Here is a 17434-nt window from a genome sequence, read left to right as displayed (position 1 = left end):
ATTCAGGTATGGTTGGTTGGGTATGTTGGAAGAAGGGTTCGCTGGAGTCAAGAAGACGCTCAATATGAGTTATGCATCTTGCTCAACTTTATTAGTTTCTAACACTACTTAGATAGAACCGATACACATGCTATGCCTAAATGGGGGGTGGGGGGGTGGGGCGGGAAGTGCATATGCTTTCTGTTGCATTCTGTCACAAAGAAGAAATCCAGAGTGTGTGATATTCAGGATCAGCTAAAATCCATGAGAAGGTGGTGGAAGAGCTGTTTCAGATCTTAGTCAATGCTGCCACTTCAGATGCATTGAAAAAAATTAAAAAATTGAAAAAAGTGCTTGAACTGAAATTCTCTGCTACTATTACTCTGCACACAATTGAAATAGTAGTACAGGAGTATGCTTTGAATTTTTTCCATGAGTCACTTTGAGAGTCATCAATGTAATATTGAATCTACAACTTGGTTCTCTGAGCTACGAGTGAGAAAGGCAAGTAACATTTTACTCATTCATAATTCTTGACATTAGCAATGGGAAACATATTTGTTAGTAACCTTGCAAATGCAAAATTTTTCCATTAATTTACTTAAGCTCCTTTTCCATCCTGACTTTGTGTGGATGTGATGCCTATGTGATTAGCCCTCTGTCCCTTCCCTGGGAGATTAACTATAACTGTTCAATGGGGTTCTCCATTTCTGAATTTCAGCCAAGTTACACTTTTTACTCTAATTTCACCTGAATATGGCTTGCCATTTTCCCATGGGCCATCGTGTAAATATGATATCCCATCTTCATGTTTGCAGTCTGGAAAATGTGTCTCAGCAGTCATCACATTTCCTGTCACACTTGCTCATTGATTTGCCGTACTCTGTACACCTAGCTGTCTGAACTCATTTACATTTTTCTGCTTACTGGCCTGTTCTGCCCCATTGGTGATAGTTTCTTGATAATTCCTGTACTCCCCCCAGTTCACTGAAATCTTTCTAATGCTAAGGATGCCCAGGACTGAATGCTGTATTTGAAGTGTACCAGTGCCCTCAGACTGAAACTGTCATATCTGAAAAGAAAAGGGGGGGAAAAAGTAATCTCTTCTTGTTACCTCATATTGTATCTTCCATTGTATTTGCTGTTCATGAGTGTGGGCTGTTCATGACTCTGGTATAGTTGCAGAGATGTTACAGCTATCCCTGTGAGGCTGCAGGGGTGAGAGTTTGTCCTGCTCTCGTGTTTCATACTGTCCCTTGCATCACTGTAATTCTTGGGTCTTTTGGGCTGAAGAGGCAAGCCCACTGGTATTGCAGCTAGCCACTGTAAGCACCTCCTTTTGTGCGCTTACACACAGAAAACAGTGTGGTTTTGACCATGTTACTCTAATGGTACAGCAGGATAAGCCAACCCCTCAGGTTTGCAAGCAATCCTTGCAGCTATGTGGCATAGGAGTCAGGAACAGCAATTGTCACCTGGATTAAAATATGTGCAGGATACGGGTCTGTGGTGTATCATAATCTAGCAATGTTCAGAGGTGCTGGACACCGCCTGACTTGACCAGAGTACTATGTGTACCTGTAAGAAATAGATAAATAACAAGCTGTAGGTATGCCAGTGGTCCTGAATTATGTGAATGCCTTATATTGGTGTGAATAAATTGTGTTGGGCAATTCCATTGGTAATATCTTTTAAAAATCTTTCCCTACAGGATTTTCTTATATTGAATGTGTGCAAGAATATGCACTTTTACTTCAGATGACTCCTAAAAGCTATAGTTTGACATTCAAATTCTGTATTTGGAAGTTACATATTGAGTTGATATTAATGGAAGCTGTATGTATGGAACTTACAGAAAAGAGTTTAGTCCACAAATACAGTATCTCATCTATACCAAAAAGTACTGGGGACTTTATCTGGGGGGCTGAGGGTGGGGGTGTGGCCTGGGTAGAAGGAAAAATTTTTAATTCTGTGAGATACCTCAAAGAATTGAAGGGAAAAGTATTTAAATTTTCACTTTTTCCTGAACAGCAGTGGCTGTTACACACCTCATTAGATAAACAAGCAAAATGCCATCTAATTAATGAATATGTAGAGTGGTCTAAAAAGGATGCCTATTGCCGAACACTGCATGTAAAGGAAAGGAATCATTCCATTTGTTGGGGACATGATGAAGTTAAACATTGAATGTCTCCAGAGGTTTATATAGTTTGGGTTTTTGTTGCTGGTTTGTTTGGGTTTTTTTAAGGATTAGTAAGGTGCTGGAATTATCTGCTGAAATGATTGGGTAGATCTTCCTGTCACAAGATGCTCTCTTCTGTTGTTTTGATCACTGAATTGTTCAGTTTGAAGTTTGCCTTGTTTCCCTGCCTTGGTATCATGGTTGTTTCTTTTTGTGTCCTTGTATTTTTGTTTTGAAAGATCGCAACACAGAAGCTTCATACAAGGGTTGGACAAACAGTTTCTGTTCAATTGATCTTAATTGAAAACTGAATTGCTAGAATTACAGCCACAAGACCCTCTGAACAGCCTTCCAATAGGAAGGACAAATGTAGACCAAAACCCTGTGGCTTTAAGATAACTTTTAACTGGCTCCAAAAAGACTATGTCGTGGTTGCTTGTGACAGCAATGCTCCAAAAAGAAAATAAAGAAGCTGGAGAGGAGAAACTTTCTTTAAAAAACCCAGAAGACAGAGACTGTAAAAAACATGTAGTAGAAGATGGGCCCAACCCTGGAAATGCAGTGCCCAAAGGCTATGATCATATATGCTTCTCTGGCTGCAGCTGAGCTGGCTCAAGAGGTTACTGTCCTGAGTTTGTTTTGCACTCTGAGTCCTGGGGAAGGCTGAAGTTGGCTGAAGAGCTAATGGGGAGGATGGAGGAAGAATTCAAACCAGTGGAATCTGTGAAGAAAGTTCACAGAAGAGAGGTTTAAGGTGTATCCATGTCGAGGGGAGGGAGCTGGACTCGGTCAGACAGGGTGACTGCAAGAAGAGGTGGCTTTTGTAGTTCTGGGTGAAATGGTCTGAATCTGCTATGGCCTGATTGTGGACAACCTAGATTTGCATGTGCAGCCATATTTTGATGTAACTCTTTCTAGAATGACACACAACACAGAATTCCCCCCTCCCCCCCCCCTCCCCCATTATTAAATTATTATATTATTATTATTATTATCATAAGTGATAACTTCAACTTTTTGAGTGTCCTCATGTTTATTGGAGTGATGAAGACTTTGGTGCATTTACTAGAAGATGCCACGACTTTTTCATCTGATGCTCTGCAAAAAGGAAGTGGTTGAGCTGTAGTCTTCTGTATCCCCTTTATTTGAATAATGTGCAAAATCAGGTGGGACTTCCTGAATAATGTTCACCATTTGATTCAGATGCACTTCGATTGCATGAAAAGACCAGTAGTGCAATTATTCTTAGTGCCAAATGCAAACATAATAACTTTGACTCAGCACCTCTGTTCCTGTAGGTTATGTCACAAAATGAAAGCAGTGCCATTTTTGGCACATTGACACTGCTCATGTCTCTTTGGAATAGCTCTAATTTGTCATCAATACATGCGCCTGGGACTTTTCATATGTCATCACACATGCACGTTCCTCAACATCCGGAGGAAAAGATTACTCAGTCACTTGTTATTCTTTGCTGGTGCACCACGGGGAATTTTGATGTATAGTGAAAGGAATGTGTGCACTAATTTCAATTCTTTGCAAGAGCCTGGCTCTGTTTAGCAGCAAAAAGTAGCTGTGACTGATGCTGGGTCATCATGTACTGAATCACAAGGGATATAGAAACTCTTTGAAGTAATGTCTTTCAGAAGGAGATTTAAGGTGGCCAGTGTCTGGAAACAAATTGCCGAGGTGCAGACATGTATATGCAAAACATTTTAAAGGGTACTTCAACAGCTGTTTAGAAATCCATGAAGCTAGTTTTAATCGGGAATCCAGAAAATAGTATGGATGTGAAATGGTTCACCGTCCAGTTGTATAAATAAGCTGCAGATATAAAAAAAAAAGGGGAAAAAAGTACTTGCCAAATTTTGCACCGTTTGGAATACATCTTGAAATTTTCAGCAAAGTGATTAAGTACCTGTGTCTAGAAGTACCAGGAGAGTGGTAGGGGCCAGAAGTCTTCTATTTCCTGTGCAACTTGCCTGTAATCTTCTTTGTCATGTGCTGAAGACTCCCATGGACTTCAGTGGGATTTAATTCAAGTTCTAAAATCTGTATTTTAAAAGAAAATAGATTTTCATATAGTGAGATTATTTTTGCTGCCCTTGATTAACAGTCACTTTTTTAATAGCTTTGCTAATATGTGCATGAAAACTTAGGTCTACCTTCTCTTAATTTTCGTCTTGTTTGTGGAGACTTCTAATTCTCTTTTCAGGCAATAATAAGGTTGTTTTTCAGTAATTGTTGTTTTATTTAATGACATCAGGTTTTATTTCACTGCTGGAAAAAAAGAAGTCCTGTGTTTCAGTAGTTATTTCACTGTGTGAAAGAGCAAAAAGTCTGTATTTATATTTTAAAAAGCCTTATGGTTTTTCAGAACCGTGCCATGTGTTGTGCTATCTATCATATTTCCAACTCGTGATTCTAACTACTGTTTGTATGTCCCTCTGTTTGGAGATGCATGTCACTTTGTTAGTGTTTTACACAACTGGAACTTTTTGCAGTTCCATTTATGTTTTGTTATGTTACTGTCAAAGGTATCAGAATCAGAATTGTTTTACGTTGGAAAAGACCTTTAAGATCATGAATGAATGGAATGCAGTACTTGCTGGTTTGTGTTGTCTAATAGTATTTACTTCAGTCTTTAGTGGGATTTGCAGTGCAGTAAGATGTGCATTGTATTATCATTTTATAAATACATTTTAAAAGCCTCCATATTTTTTACTAAAGGCATTGTGAATGTTAGCAATAGTTGAATACAAAATTTTCCTCATAAGAAAATTCAGAATGCTGCCACAGTTTTAGGTATATTTCTGAATATGAGCTTCAGTGGAGCAATTTCTCAGCTGATGTGTGCTGGGTGGGATGGAATCTTTCAAAAGCTGTAGAGCGGAAGAGCAAGATTATTTTTCCTGTAGTGTAATTGCATTGTTTTTTAAGAGCTCCATTGAAAGCTATCAAACTATTTAATAGCACGGTAGTCATACATACCAAGTGATGAAGTATTTTGTTAATTCACTTGTTCATAAATTGTCAAAAAAACTGACATTATCATTCACTCATGGTTGTAGCAGTTGAACACCGAAGGGGGAGTTTGCATTAAGTTCCTTTGTCCTAGCTGTAAGTAACACATCAGTAATTTTTGCTTAGTTTTTAATTGCTTTCATAGTTATTTTGTTTGTTCGGTTTTCAGCGTAGAACAAAATTATTGTCTCCAGGCTGTGGATTTGGAAGGCTTGTCTGTCCATTAAGCAGAAGAGATCTTTTTGCCATAGAAAATTGCTGCTTATGGCTGCTGGGTCTCTTCTGCTGTTATTTGCATGCATGTCATCTTGCACAGATCAGAAGGAAGACTTCACATTGAAGCCTTTTGCAGTGTGTTTAACTATTAATTTTGAATTGTAGCTCTTTTCAGAGAACTTCCTAATTCAAATGAACTAAACTAAAAAAAAAAAATAAATCTTTTCTTGTTAAGTATTCAGATTTTTTTGTGTAAATGGCTTAGTTTTCCAGCTGGCCAATACCTAAATGCCTCATCTTCTACCAGTTCTCAAGGTATTTTTTCAAAGGTCAGATATTTCAGGAATGCAATCTGAAAGTTTTGTTTGGATGGAAACCCACAGTACATCTTTAATGTCTACCTTGTATTTGTGATATGATTTATTGCCAAGCTCTTAGGTTTCAAACTTGATCTCAGACCAATTACTAGAAGAGAGTGGCCTATGTTCAAGGTGGAATCCTTTTGTACCAATTTTCTTTCATTTGAGGAAAAAGGCTTGTCATAAGTGACACAATATGAAGGGCCAGGCTTCAGTATCAAATGCTGGTCTTATTGAAACAGAAGAGGAAGCTAAAGGCTGTGAAAGTAATAGGAATCCATTGAGGAATTTGGAAGCATTTTCAAAGAAAAGAAACAAAGGAGTGAAGATGGAAGTGGGAATATTTTCTGCAGAATTAGTGGACATTCATGAAATGTTCCACTGTGGCATATTATGTGTAGCTACTGAAGATCAGTAGTAATTTTGGAGAATTGATAGTTAGGCATTGGAAAAAGAACACAATTTCAGTTGTATCTGTTCAATTGGACCTTATTCCTTCTTACTGCCTCACCTAGAGGAGAGTAAAACCATCAAGTCTATATCACACTGTGCTTCCAGAAGTATTGTACTGGTCATTAAAAAGGCCCTTTGGCTCAAAGTTTTCACCAGTATAATTTTATTTTTCTTATGAAGATTTCACTATTCTTTTCTTCAGCTCACCACTTACTCAGAAGTTGACCCTGGCATGTAATCAATGCCACAGTAGCATTTAATCTTACATATTTGTCCAGAGTTTACTTTGCTGAGTCTTAGTATTTTTTCTTCAGGTATGAAGTTTCAGTCATCCTATTAACTTCTGGCATTACTTCATTGATGAGCTAGATCTGGGATTTTTATTTGTTGTAAACAAAAAGTAGTCTCTTCTGAATTCTGTAGCTCCAGATGCATTAAGATTAAGAAAATCCTATTTGCTGTTTTCTTATATCTTGTTATAGATTGGCATTAGACTAATGTAAGATTCCACATGACAAAAAATCTTGTTTCTATTCATCAGCAAGTTTGCAAGCTACAATGTTAGCACATGGAGCTCTGGCTCTGGTAGAGACAGCTAAAACTGGAATAGAAACTTGTCCTGGTTTTGCCTGGAATAGAGTTTATTTTATTCCTAGTAGCTGGTACAGTGTTGTGTTTTGGATTTAGTCTGAGAATAATGTTAACACGCTGATGTTGTAGTTGTTGCCAAGTAGCACTTACTGTAAGTGAAGGAATTTCAGTTTCCCATGCTCTGCCAGTGAGCAGGTACACAAGAAGCCAGGAGGGAGCAGAGACAGGGCAGCTGACCCAAACTAGCCAAAGGGATGATCCATACCATGGGACATAGTGCGGGGTATATAAACTGGGGAGGTTGGCCAGGAGGAGCCAATCACTGCTCAGGGGCAGGCTGGGCATTGGTCAGCGGGTGGTGAGCGATTGTATTGTGCATCACTTCTTTTTCTTGGATTTTATTCTTCTTTTTCCTTTTCATTACTATTGCTATTGTGATCATCATCATCATCTTCTACTTTATATTAAGCTGTTCTTATCTCAACAGATGAGTTTTACCTTTCTCTGATTCTCCTCCCTATCCCACCGGGGCTGTGGGAGTGAGGAAGTGAGTGAGCGGCTGCATGGTACTTAGTTGCTGGCTGGATTTAAACCATGACAAAACTAGATCACAATTTCCACACTTAATAAGGCAGTAAGTCAGCCGTTGCCGTGGGACAGAGCTGGTTGAATTGTCATAACCATTCTATGGGCATAAATCTTAGACTCGGGCCAGATGCTTCACATTGTTCCTGCTGTGCAAAACAGCTGGAAATGCAGCTTAATGGATTTCTTTCCTAGAGAGAAACTACAGGTGGCATAGAGTTGAGATAATGTGAATTTGATGGGAAGATACACTCCAGCTCCAGCATCATTGTGGCTTTAGGATGCATGTCTGATCCACGGGTTTGTACCATGATAGTTCATGGTACTGCAGTTCAAGACATAGGAAACAATCTTACAAATTGATTTACAGAGGTGAAGCTGGTATTTTTCCTTTATATGAATGAGTTTTGTTGCAGTAACTTTTGCTTTGCTGTCTTTCTCAGTTTTCATGGATTTCTTTCTTTGCCCTGGAGATTCAAGGTTTTGGGTAATATTTTACCTGGTAGTATAATCAGTTTGGAGACTGCACTCCTCTCTAACTAGCTTTATATATATATATATATATAAATTATAGCAATATCAAATGCAGGTGAATTTGCTTGTTCTGTATCAAATTGGAACTGTTTAATCTGAAAAATAACAATTAAGTGGTGGGTCTCCATCTATCTGATGAATTAGTTCTCAAATGCAGAGAGACCTTTGCAAGATAGCCTTTCTGAAGGAGGAACAGTTATGCTTAAAGCACATTGCAAAAATCTTGCAAGGAGTCCCCTGTGAGTAGAATTGTTACTAGGCTAAGGCTGTGGATCTACATGTTAATATTATTTCAAGCAAAAAGAAGTTTACATTAAAAACTCATAATCAGTGAAACATCACAGCTTGCACTAATTTGTTATATGGTGCTTTACTGTGTTAAAATTTTATTAGGCAATTTCTAATATTAAGCTTGTTCTGACTTTAAAGGTCAAGAAGCATATATACTGTAGGATGCCTTCTGCAGAGGGTCTAAGCTGAATAAAACAGAAATAACACCATCATTGAGGCTTTGTTTGTACTCAAGTGTTGAACTATGTTGATGTAACTAAAGCAATATAACTGAATGAGCAAGGATGATGGTTGGCTGGTTAGAATGTGTTTATGGGAATGGAAATAAATTATAGTGCTATAAGTTGTATTTATAGCAATGTAACTGCAATAGGGTTGTACAGAGGAACTGCATTGCCAGAAGGAAAAATTACATCCCTCACTGGAATAATCATGATGTACATCGATGAGGGGGCCAGGCCTAAATTGAGTCCAGTTGCATTTCTGCATACTCAGGCAAGAAAGCTGCTTCAGTACTGGCTTTCTTTGGCTCTAAGAAGTTTTAACACTGGGAGGCATTGAACATCTGCATCTTCATTGAAGTTAGTGGGAAAATGCTTGGGTGGCTGCAGGACAGGAGCCTCTTAAGAGACCTTTGTTAGCCTGGTATATGTTCTTTTCTGACAAATCAGGTGCACAGTCAGTAGGAAGCAGTTTATCCTGAATGCAGAAAAATGTGCCGAAGTGTGATCCTGTGCAACACTCGCAGAGGCAAGCTGAGACAGAAAACCAAGTTGTGTTCTGTTCGGTAGTTTTATTTCCACCTTTTGCTTCCATAGCCTGCACATCGCTAACCTAAGATGACAAGCTCAAGCAAAGTACCACTTCATTTGTCTGGGGGCTCAAACAAGCCTTATTCTCCCTGAATATGAGTTTAAATATATGTGAGAAGAATGGACTATCTAAAAGGATGTTCCCGTAAGATCTTTGTCTAGTATAATACTTCACTGATACTTCTCAAAGTACACTGATCTGGGGACACTGAAGAGAAAAGGGCAGAACAGAGGTCCCAACATGTGCTGAAAATATGAATTTAGATGGAAAGAAGACAATTAGACATTCCCTTTTGGTTGGGGGCAGGGGTGGTGGTGCTGGGGGGAGACGAATGAAACTAATAATGTAAAGATTTCCAGATTAAACATACCCAGCATAATAAACGAATAGTTCTGCTGAATTGAGGGCTATACTAAAATTTGTTCAGTTCCTAAACTGAATCAGTTTAGGAACTGAACAAATTTAATAAAAACTACTGTTTTTAAAATAAAAAAATAATTAAAACTATTGCTTTATTTTAATTGGAAGTAATTATCCTATTTTCAGGCATTTTGTTCTTTAATCTTGCTTCACATCTCCTTTAAATACTTTCTTTGAAGTGACAGCTCAGGATCATCAGATTGCTATTTCCAGCATACTACCATAATTATGGTTTGGCGGATAGGTTTTCTATTAATGATTTTCAGATGGACACAGTGATGGGATTTAATTCTGGCTTGACTGAGGCTATCAAGAGTTGTGTGGCTAAATCTTTTGTCAGCTGTAATAAACACTCTTTCTGCTTCAATTTATGTGAACATCTCAGCCATTGAAGAAACGGGTATCTTTGCCTCTTAGTCAAACAATACATAAAATGAATTATGCTAGAATAGATGATGTGCAAAAACAGGTGACAGAGCTGTGTCTTAATAGATTGACTTATGGAAGAAAGTGTGAGGGACCTACTTTTTCATATTGATCACCCCTACAATCATTGGATTGTGACAGTGTAGTTCATTTAATGGAAGTCCTTGAGAGAAAAAAAGAATAAAAATCATACATAGTTTTATTTTGTACTCTATATGGAAACTATATTCATGTAATTTAGAAAGATCCACTGAAACAATTTTCAGCAATGTACAGTACACACCAAAATTTATTAAAGGTCTATGCCATCCTGCCTTTGTCTGCTTAACTCTCTACAGACCTAAACACACACCATGTATTATTTAAATGTGTAAGTTGACACATACAATTTATAGAATGTAGAAGTGGAAAGAACATGAATTATACAACAGAAAGCTTTCAGCATGCTGCAGAGTTGAATGCTTTTAATGCAAAATTAAGACACACAGTAACCTTGCAAAAATTCAGAAGGACTTCGTGGCTAGTTAGATAACTGAGCCAACCACCATGCCCATTTTTCCTGCTCTCAGCAGTGAATTTAGTGAAGATCTCACTGGGTGGTAGGGAAAGAACATGTGGGCTGGGCTGGAGGACCAGGACGGTGTGTTCCTATAACTTACTTTCTTACGAAACAGACTCAGGTAATCCATGTAGTAAAGCTACCCTTTAGTGTGACCATGTCTCTTTCAAATTTGATTTGAACTCAGTTTGGCGAAGAGGTAGAGGAATCAAATAAAATTGCCACAGCTGTTACGAATATGAGGTCCTGATGAGAGGAAGGTGCCCGAACCATTCAGAGCCTTTACTGAGACTAATAGGAAGATACAGAAGTGCCCCAGCCAGCAAGCAAGGCTTGCTACTGAGTCTTGACTCAAACCGAGAAACCAGAAGCAGGGAAAACTTCTGGGTTTTAGGCTTTTCCAGTTCTGTTCAAAGAGCAACTTATTTTTTTAAACCTAAGCACAGATACTGTGCAATGTTACTCTAAAGTGAATATAATGCAGTCTTGATATTCTAAGAAGGTTGAAATCGGGATGTGCCAGTTTAGCAAAATAAGTTTTCAAAATGGGCATGACACTTTTATTTTTAGCTGAGCACTTCAAAAGCAATCAGAATAGCTGTTATTTTCTGTCCTGGAAACTGTCAGGAACCTATAAAAAAACACAATACAGGAGCAGGAAAAAAATGTTATGCCAGCAGTTACTGTTGTTGTTATTAATTCTGTTGTTTGTTTGTTTGTTTTTTCTTTTTACAGTGTATCCTATTCAGTGCATGTCTCTGAGGATTACCCAGGTACAGTGCAACATTCTTGTCCATGACACACATATGCATGTTACCACAATTTGCTCTATTCAGATGAGACGATCTGAAAGGGTGTTGTTGTCTTCCAGGTGCATCCTTGTGCTAATCATTTTCCATTAGTTATTTTCACAGTCATTTCTCCTTTCCAGGCATCATTTGTCAGCTGGGTCAGGGTGAGAAAACCTGGTTCACAAGTTTACGGAGACTGGAACTTATATGATGCTTTCTATGTCTGGAGCCAACAGTGATAGGAGTGAGAAAGCGCACAGCTCCTTTTTGGCATGGTAGATAAAGCTTGATCTTTCAAGAGGCTGGGCAGCCTGGCATGGGGCCAGCAAGCATTTCTGCATTAGACCTTAATGAGACTACCCATGTTCTTCAAGTTAAGCCTGTGGACTATGCACTGATGCTTTTTGGGGTCAGTTGAAGCCAAGAGTTTGTGTATGGGTATGTCTTTGGTAACATAAGCTTGCAAAGCTGTTGCCAGCTGCTCAGTCCTTCATCCCTTTCATACTCTGAGCTGGGTTAGCAAAAGCATTTGTATAACCATGCAGCCAATCTAGACAAGGGGAATTATTCACATGAAGAACACCAGGCAAAAGCAAAAGCTAGTTTTCAGCTGGCTTATTTCCCTGATTTCCTTCACAAAGGACTGCACAGATACTTCAGGTGGCACAGAGGTTAGCAGAAGGAGGAGAGGAAAGTGAGGATGAGGGCAGACAGGTGCTGTGCAGGTAAAGGTTCATGGTAGTGCTGTTGGATTGTACGATATTGCGTATTTCGCACTTGGGATTATTTACGTGTAAGTACCATGAATGATATGAAGCCCTCTGGCCTTTTTTGATCTTTATCTGTAACATCTCTGTAATATTTCTAAAAGAAATATTTCTTGTTTCTTTTAGAATCTCTAAAGAAGTGAGGCTTTGATCTTCTTTACTGATAAGCAGTAGACTATATTGTTCAAAACACCAGAGCGTTTGAAGCAGATACAGAGAGAAATCAGCAAGCATCAGCAGTGATGCTAAATACAATGGATTATTTGAAAGAATATTAACAATATTTATGAGAGATACTTTCTTCACTGTTAAAAACTGGAGGGAAAACTGCTACTAATAATTATTCAACATGCAGTAAAAGGGGAGAAACTGATATTCGTAAAATACACAGTCATACCACAGATAAATTGGTTTACTGATTAATTCATTGCCCTGATAATGAATGGAGGGAAAAATACCATCATAAGTTATTAACAGTTTAGTTTATTAAACATCACAAAACTTGGATCTCTGGGAAGCCTTAACTAAATGGCAGGCTGGAGCACTGACCAGCAGTTACTCCCACAGCACATGAGATCTCATCTCCTGGCAAATTCTTCTGACAGACCTCAGATTTCCCTTACAATGCTATTTGTAGCATGCCTGGATGGCCTACAAACCTGAGTGACTTTGGTTGCTTTTAAACCTAATGAATATTCTCTGCCATTACTCCCTGTATTTTAAAGGCAGAACTGTAGCTGACAGGGGGATTGGGGGATTGGTAAACCAGCTGTACATGTTTACTGAATGAAGTCTAACCCTTCAAGGATTTGGAAGACCTGATTTCGTTTATATCTCAAGCTTCTGCAGGATGCATGTTTGCTTTGTGATGAAGAGGTGTTCAGTGTGTTAAGAATGATAATGGCTTTTTTCCATTTTAGAGGCTTGATCATAAAATACTTGTTTTGACTTGGTAAACCAGATTCTTTGTCATCTGTCCTTATCCTAAATCTCTAACTTAACATTACTGCTGATTGTGGCTCTCTTCTTTGGCATGTAACTTAAGGGGTGTTTCAGGGACATGTCAGAGTGCCATAGTGTCAAGTCTGGGTAGCTTTGTGCTGATGTCCTCCTCAACTGGAAGGTGATCTTCCAACTATTGCTGCTAGTTGATAGAGTTCAGCATGTGCTCATCAAAATAAATTTCTTGCAGGGTAAATCTTTACAGGTCAAAGTCCATTAGTGCATAGCTATACCAAACTTGTGTCCTCTGGAGATCAGGAGTGTCTAATACACAGTAGATCAAATCTAGAAATGCAGGAGAAGGCTGTCAGAGTTGATCATCAGATAAATTGCTAATGCATGCATTGAAAATAGAAGAGATTAAGTTACTATACAAATTATAGTCATTGAGCCAAAAGTGATAACACCACAAGTAAATTTTAGATACTATAAGAAGAGCTTTGGGTAATGCATATACTCTAGCTGCCTTTAGAAGTGGAATGTGGGTGTGTGCAGCAGAAGTGTTAATGTCTGCAGCGTCACCATTTTGGCACTGATAACAGTGTGCAGCTATTGCTGAATTGCTTCATAAAGTATCAAAAGATTACAAACAGCTGAGCATTAAATCTTACCTATGGTAACCATAATATGACATGAGAACTTTACATAATGGAAGGTGTGTGATAATTAGATAGTTACGAGTGAAAGGTAAAAACATGCTTACAATGCACAGTGAGGAACTTAATAGGTATAATGTTGAGACAATGAAGTCTCAAAGTTGTGTATACATTGCTGAAGTTGTGAAAATATCACTGAAAATTTTAGAGGCAGGTAATAACAGTTCCAGCAAAATATCTATGTAACCATTTTCTCATAACTTTGACACAACTGGGGAAAATAACTGCTCCAGTTGCAGAATATATCAATGAGTAGACTGAAGTCCCATTAATACAAGTGGATCATGAGTCCTGTGAGAACCATTACAGCAGCATTTTTCTAATGAATATGTGTTTGGAGTGTGATACGCATCGGCTGCCATAAACTTGTAGAACTGCTGTAGTCTTTTATCCCAGTGATTTGTGGGTTACACACATGTTAACAGAAACATCCTTTTCTCAGACCTTGTTAGATTGCAGGAGAGATGAAGAGAATGAGTTTGGCAGTAAGTGGTTTGCTGAATCTTTCCGCTAGGTATGGGCACTAGGTCCTCCACTTAAGAGGAGAGGTGTTCCTAGGTGTGGTGTGTTAGAAACTGGATGTTGAAGAAAGCAAACCAAAACCAGCATCTTAATTTCAAGTTTCATTAGACTGATGGAAGAAAAGGAAAAAATGCTAATGGCTGCCAAATAGAAAACAAAAACTTGGCAGTGAGAATAGTACTATCCAGCTGCCAAGCAAGAATGACAATGGACATAAAAATATAATTAAAATCTACAGAACTATAATTGAACAGTCCTTTTTTCCTTATATGTATATCTCGGTAATTTTCTATTCTGTATAGAATATATTGTTTTTCCTAGTCTTTCATACAGCAGTAAGTTCTAGCACATGGATTTCCTTTCTCCCATCCATATATATGGTGTTTGGTATATTTAGAGCGATATGGTGGCCTCTGCTATTCCAGCTCATTAGACTCTATAGCAATAAGTTGCATTCCCAAACCTGGGAAAGGAATGGCCCAGAGCCATCCAGCATGGTGAGGCTGACACTGAAATGAAGACAGCAAGGTGGAGCATGCAAACAGAGCCAAGGCAGGGGTCCATGAAGAGGGTGGGATGCAGCTGTCCTGGATGCATAGTTCTCAGCCTATCCTGCCCGCAGACAAAGTGGGAGAAGGAGTGAATGCTAGCAGATGGCTCAAGGGACTCCATTTTATTTGCACAATGCTGTGGCTCTGAAACACATCCCTGTGCCAAGTGCACGTAGCCAAGTGGATACAGACTGAGCTGATGGAGCAGAAAAGTGGTGTCAGCCTCCTGCAGCAGTTGCCTGCATGCAATATGTGTATGTTGAGCGGAGCACAGATCACTCAAGATTACCTCGTGGGACAGTGCAGGAGCAGAAGCAGGCGAAGGTGTGGAATAGTGTCAGACTCAGTAGATGTGTGCGAATGTGGCAGAAAAGCCATTTCACAGGCGGAGGGCAGTGCAGCTGCTAGTCTTCAAAGGCAGTGTGGCACACCTGTGAGAAAGGGGCAGCAGCGCTGGGGCTTCATCTTCATACAGGCTGCTAAGAACCTCTGTAATACAGAAGATAATATTACTGAATTTACTGTTTAATCAATATTAACATCTTACTGGAAGCACTGTGGTCAAAGACTTTGGGATTGCAGCAGGATGCTTAAAATTACATGTGAGTTTATGCATTTTGCTGATGTAGGACTGGAGTGTTTGGAATTATGATAGATCAAGTCCTTATTTCATTTCTCTTATTTGTCTTTTTACCTGTGATTATCTTAATTGCCAACCTCTCTGCTCTAGAGCTTAAGTTTCAGTTCAGCCTAGATCAGTAGAAAACAAAGTATTATTACTTTCGTAGACGGTTCAGCAATTTGTGCAAAATTAACTTCTGCAGATACTACATAAAAACTTGCTGCTCCTTGTTTGTTGTTACTAAATTTTTGATTGGAAAGCAAAATGAGAAGCCAAACCAAAAAAAACCAACACACACCCTCCTCAGCCTAATTTCTACATTTTTAAAGAAAATTTGGGACGGACTTCCCATATTCATATCCATACCTAACATTTTTGTTAAGTGAGAGGAGTGATTTTTTTTCCTGAATCAGGCATAAGAAGGGTTATCCGCTGATTAGAAGATACTTCAGACAACCTTTACGTGACTAGGCAAAATGAGGCACAGGTATTTTGCATAATGGGCTGTTAACACCCAGCTCTGAATGAAGCCTTCAATCTGCACAGCAGATCTAGCTTGAGTTTTAGTGTCAGGCATAGCAAAAAGCATAGAACAAGTCTTCATTTTGCAAAGGTTGGTTCAAACCTCCCTAAGCCTTGGGGGACATTTCAGAGCAGTGTTTGTTGTGATTCACAAAAGACATGACATCAAACTCCAGGAGTCTGCTTGTATAAACTTCGGGTCTGAATCTTCCATCCTTCTGGTATTTTACTTTTCATTAGTGATATCAAGAGAAAAAAAAAAAAAAGCCACCAAAAAACCGTCAGAAAGATGGTAGTGCTTGGCTTCCCTAACCAACTGGGGAGTAGTTCCTTATGGTACCAGGGTGGGATGGGCAACGTGGGAAAGGGCTGACAGAGCACAACTGGACTTCACCATGTGAGGTGTTTTTCTTTTCATAGATAACACTTATGTTTCCAGTTCTGATAATGATGAAGATGTGTTAGTTACAACAGAGCCAATTCCAGTAATTTTCCAGCAAATCGCTACAGGTAATCTTATGTCCCACATGTTTTATCGAGTTCGTATTTTGTGAGGAAAGACAAGATGTTGTCTGCAGTTAAAGGGGAGATATGTTAATGTCTGCAAATACACAGTTTGCTATTTTCTCATCATCTTGCTGTAGTAAATTGTCCTACATTTCAGAACAGAAGAAATTAAAATATTTCTTTTGGGGATCACTACAGTTGTGTAGGCAGAATGTATTTTATTTCTGTACTGTCTTGCAGTCTGAGCTAAAGCAGTTCTCCTTGAATACAGCTAGAGGTGCTTAATAATTCCCAGTTAAAAGTTTTCATGCTCACTTGCTTAAAACTTCGCTAAATTTTCATCGCTGGGGATGAAGCCATTGCCTTTGGTGAATTATTTCAGAAAATGTCAAACAAAATGGTTTGGCTATTTCTCTAAATTAGACTATAGGAAAAAAAATATTTTTTCCCAGTGATTTTGGGAACCTCTCATTTGAAATTATTTCCATACTTTCAAAAAGTATTTAATACGTGAAAGGATATGGTTTTCAGACATACAGGCACATTTATACAATATATGATCAAGATTTATGCATAGTCCGTAGAGGGTTTTTAGATTTTAGCAGACAACATTCCCTGATGATTTCAGGCTGCAGGAGAAACTGCATAGAGAAGTCTTAGTTCTGGCAGTTCTTCAGACAGGAACACTTATCTTCGCAGTCTTTTTATTATTATTACATTGCTTTAGGGCTTTTTTTGCATAACACAGAATTACTTTGAATTCCACTGAAAAACCAATATGATCTTCAATATCTGATCTCATTTATACCAATGTAAATCATGAAAAATTTTACTGAAGTGAGTGTGGTGGCACTCAAACAAAAACTAGCCATTATAGTTAGAACTTTAAGATAAATTGTATTTGTAAGTATTTCTGTAATTTAAAAAGAAATAAAGCCTGTCATTTAAAATAGAATAAAAATCTGTGTTTTATTTAGAAGGTGATCTGATTTAATTTTGCTGTTGGTTTTTTAGTTTTCTTTCTTTTATAAAGTGTACAAAATTAATAAACGACACTAAATT

General features: G+C 38.4%; 1 protein-coding gene across 1 annotated transcript in view; it reads left to right on the top strand.

Annotated features, from left to right (window-relative positions):
• Positions 1 to 17434, top strand: part of PARP8 (poly(ADP-ribose) polymerase family member 8) — a 120148-nt gene that overhangs the window by 42239 nt on the left and 60475 nt on the right. The window contains exons 3-4 of the mRNA XM_040580285.1: positions 11168 to 11205; positions 16286 to 16375. Of these exons, the coding sequence (XP_040436219.1) occupies positions 11168 to 11205; positions 16286 to 16375 (128 nt within the window). The remainder of the gene's footprint in view (positions 1 to 11167; positions 11206 to 16285; positions 16376 to 17434) is intronic.

This window comes from Falco naumanni, chromosome Z (assembly GCF_017639655.2).
Source record: "Falco naumanni isolate bFalNau1 chromosome Z, bFalNau1.pat, whole genome shotgun sequence".
Taxonomy (NCBI): Eukaryota; Metazoa; Chordata; class Aves; order Falconiformes; family Falconidae; genus Falco; species Falco naumanni.
This window is presented reverse-complemented; position numbering and strand designations above follow the sequence as displayed.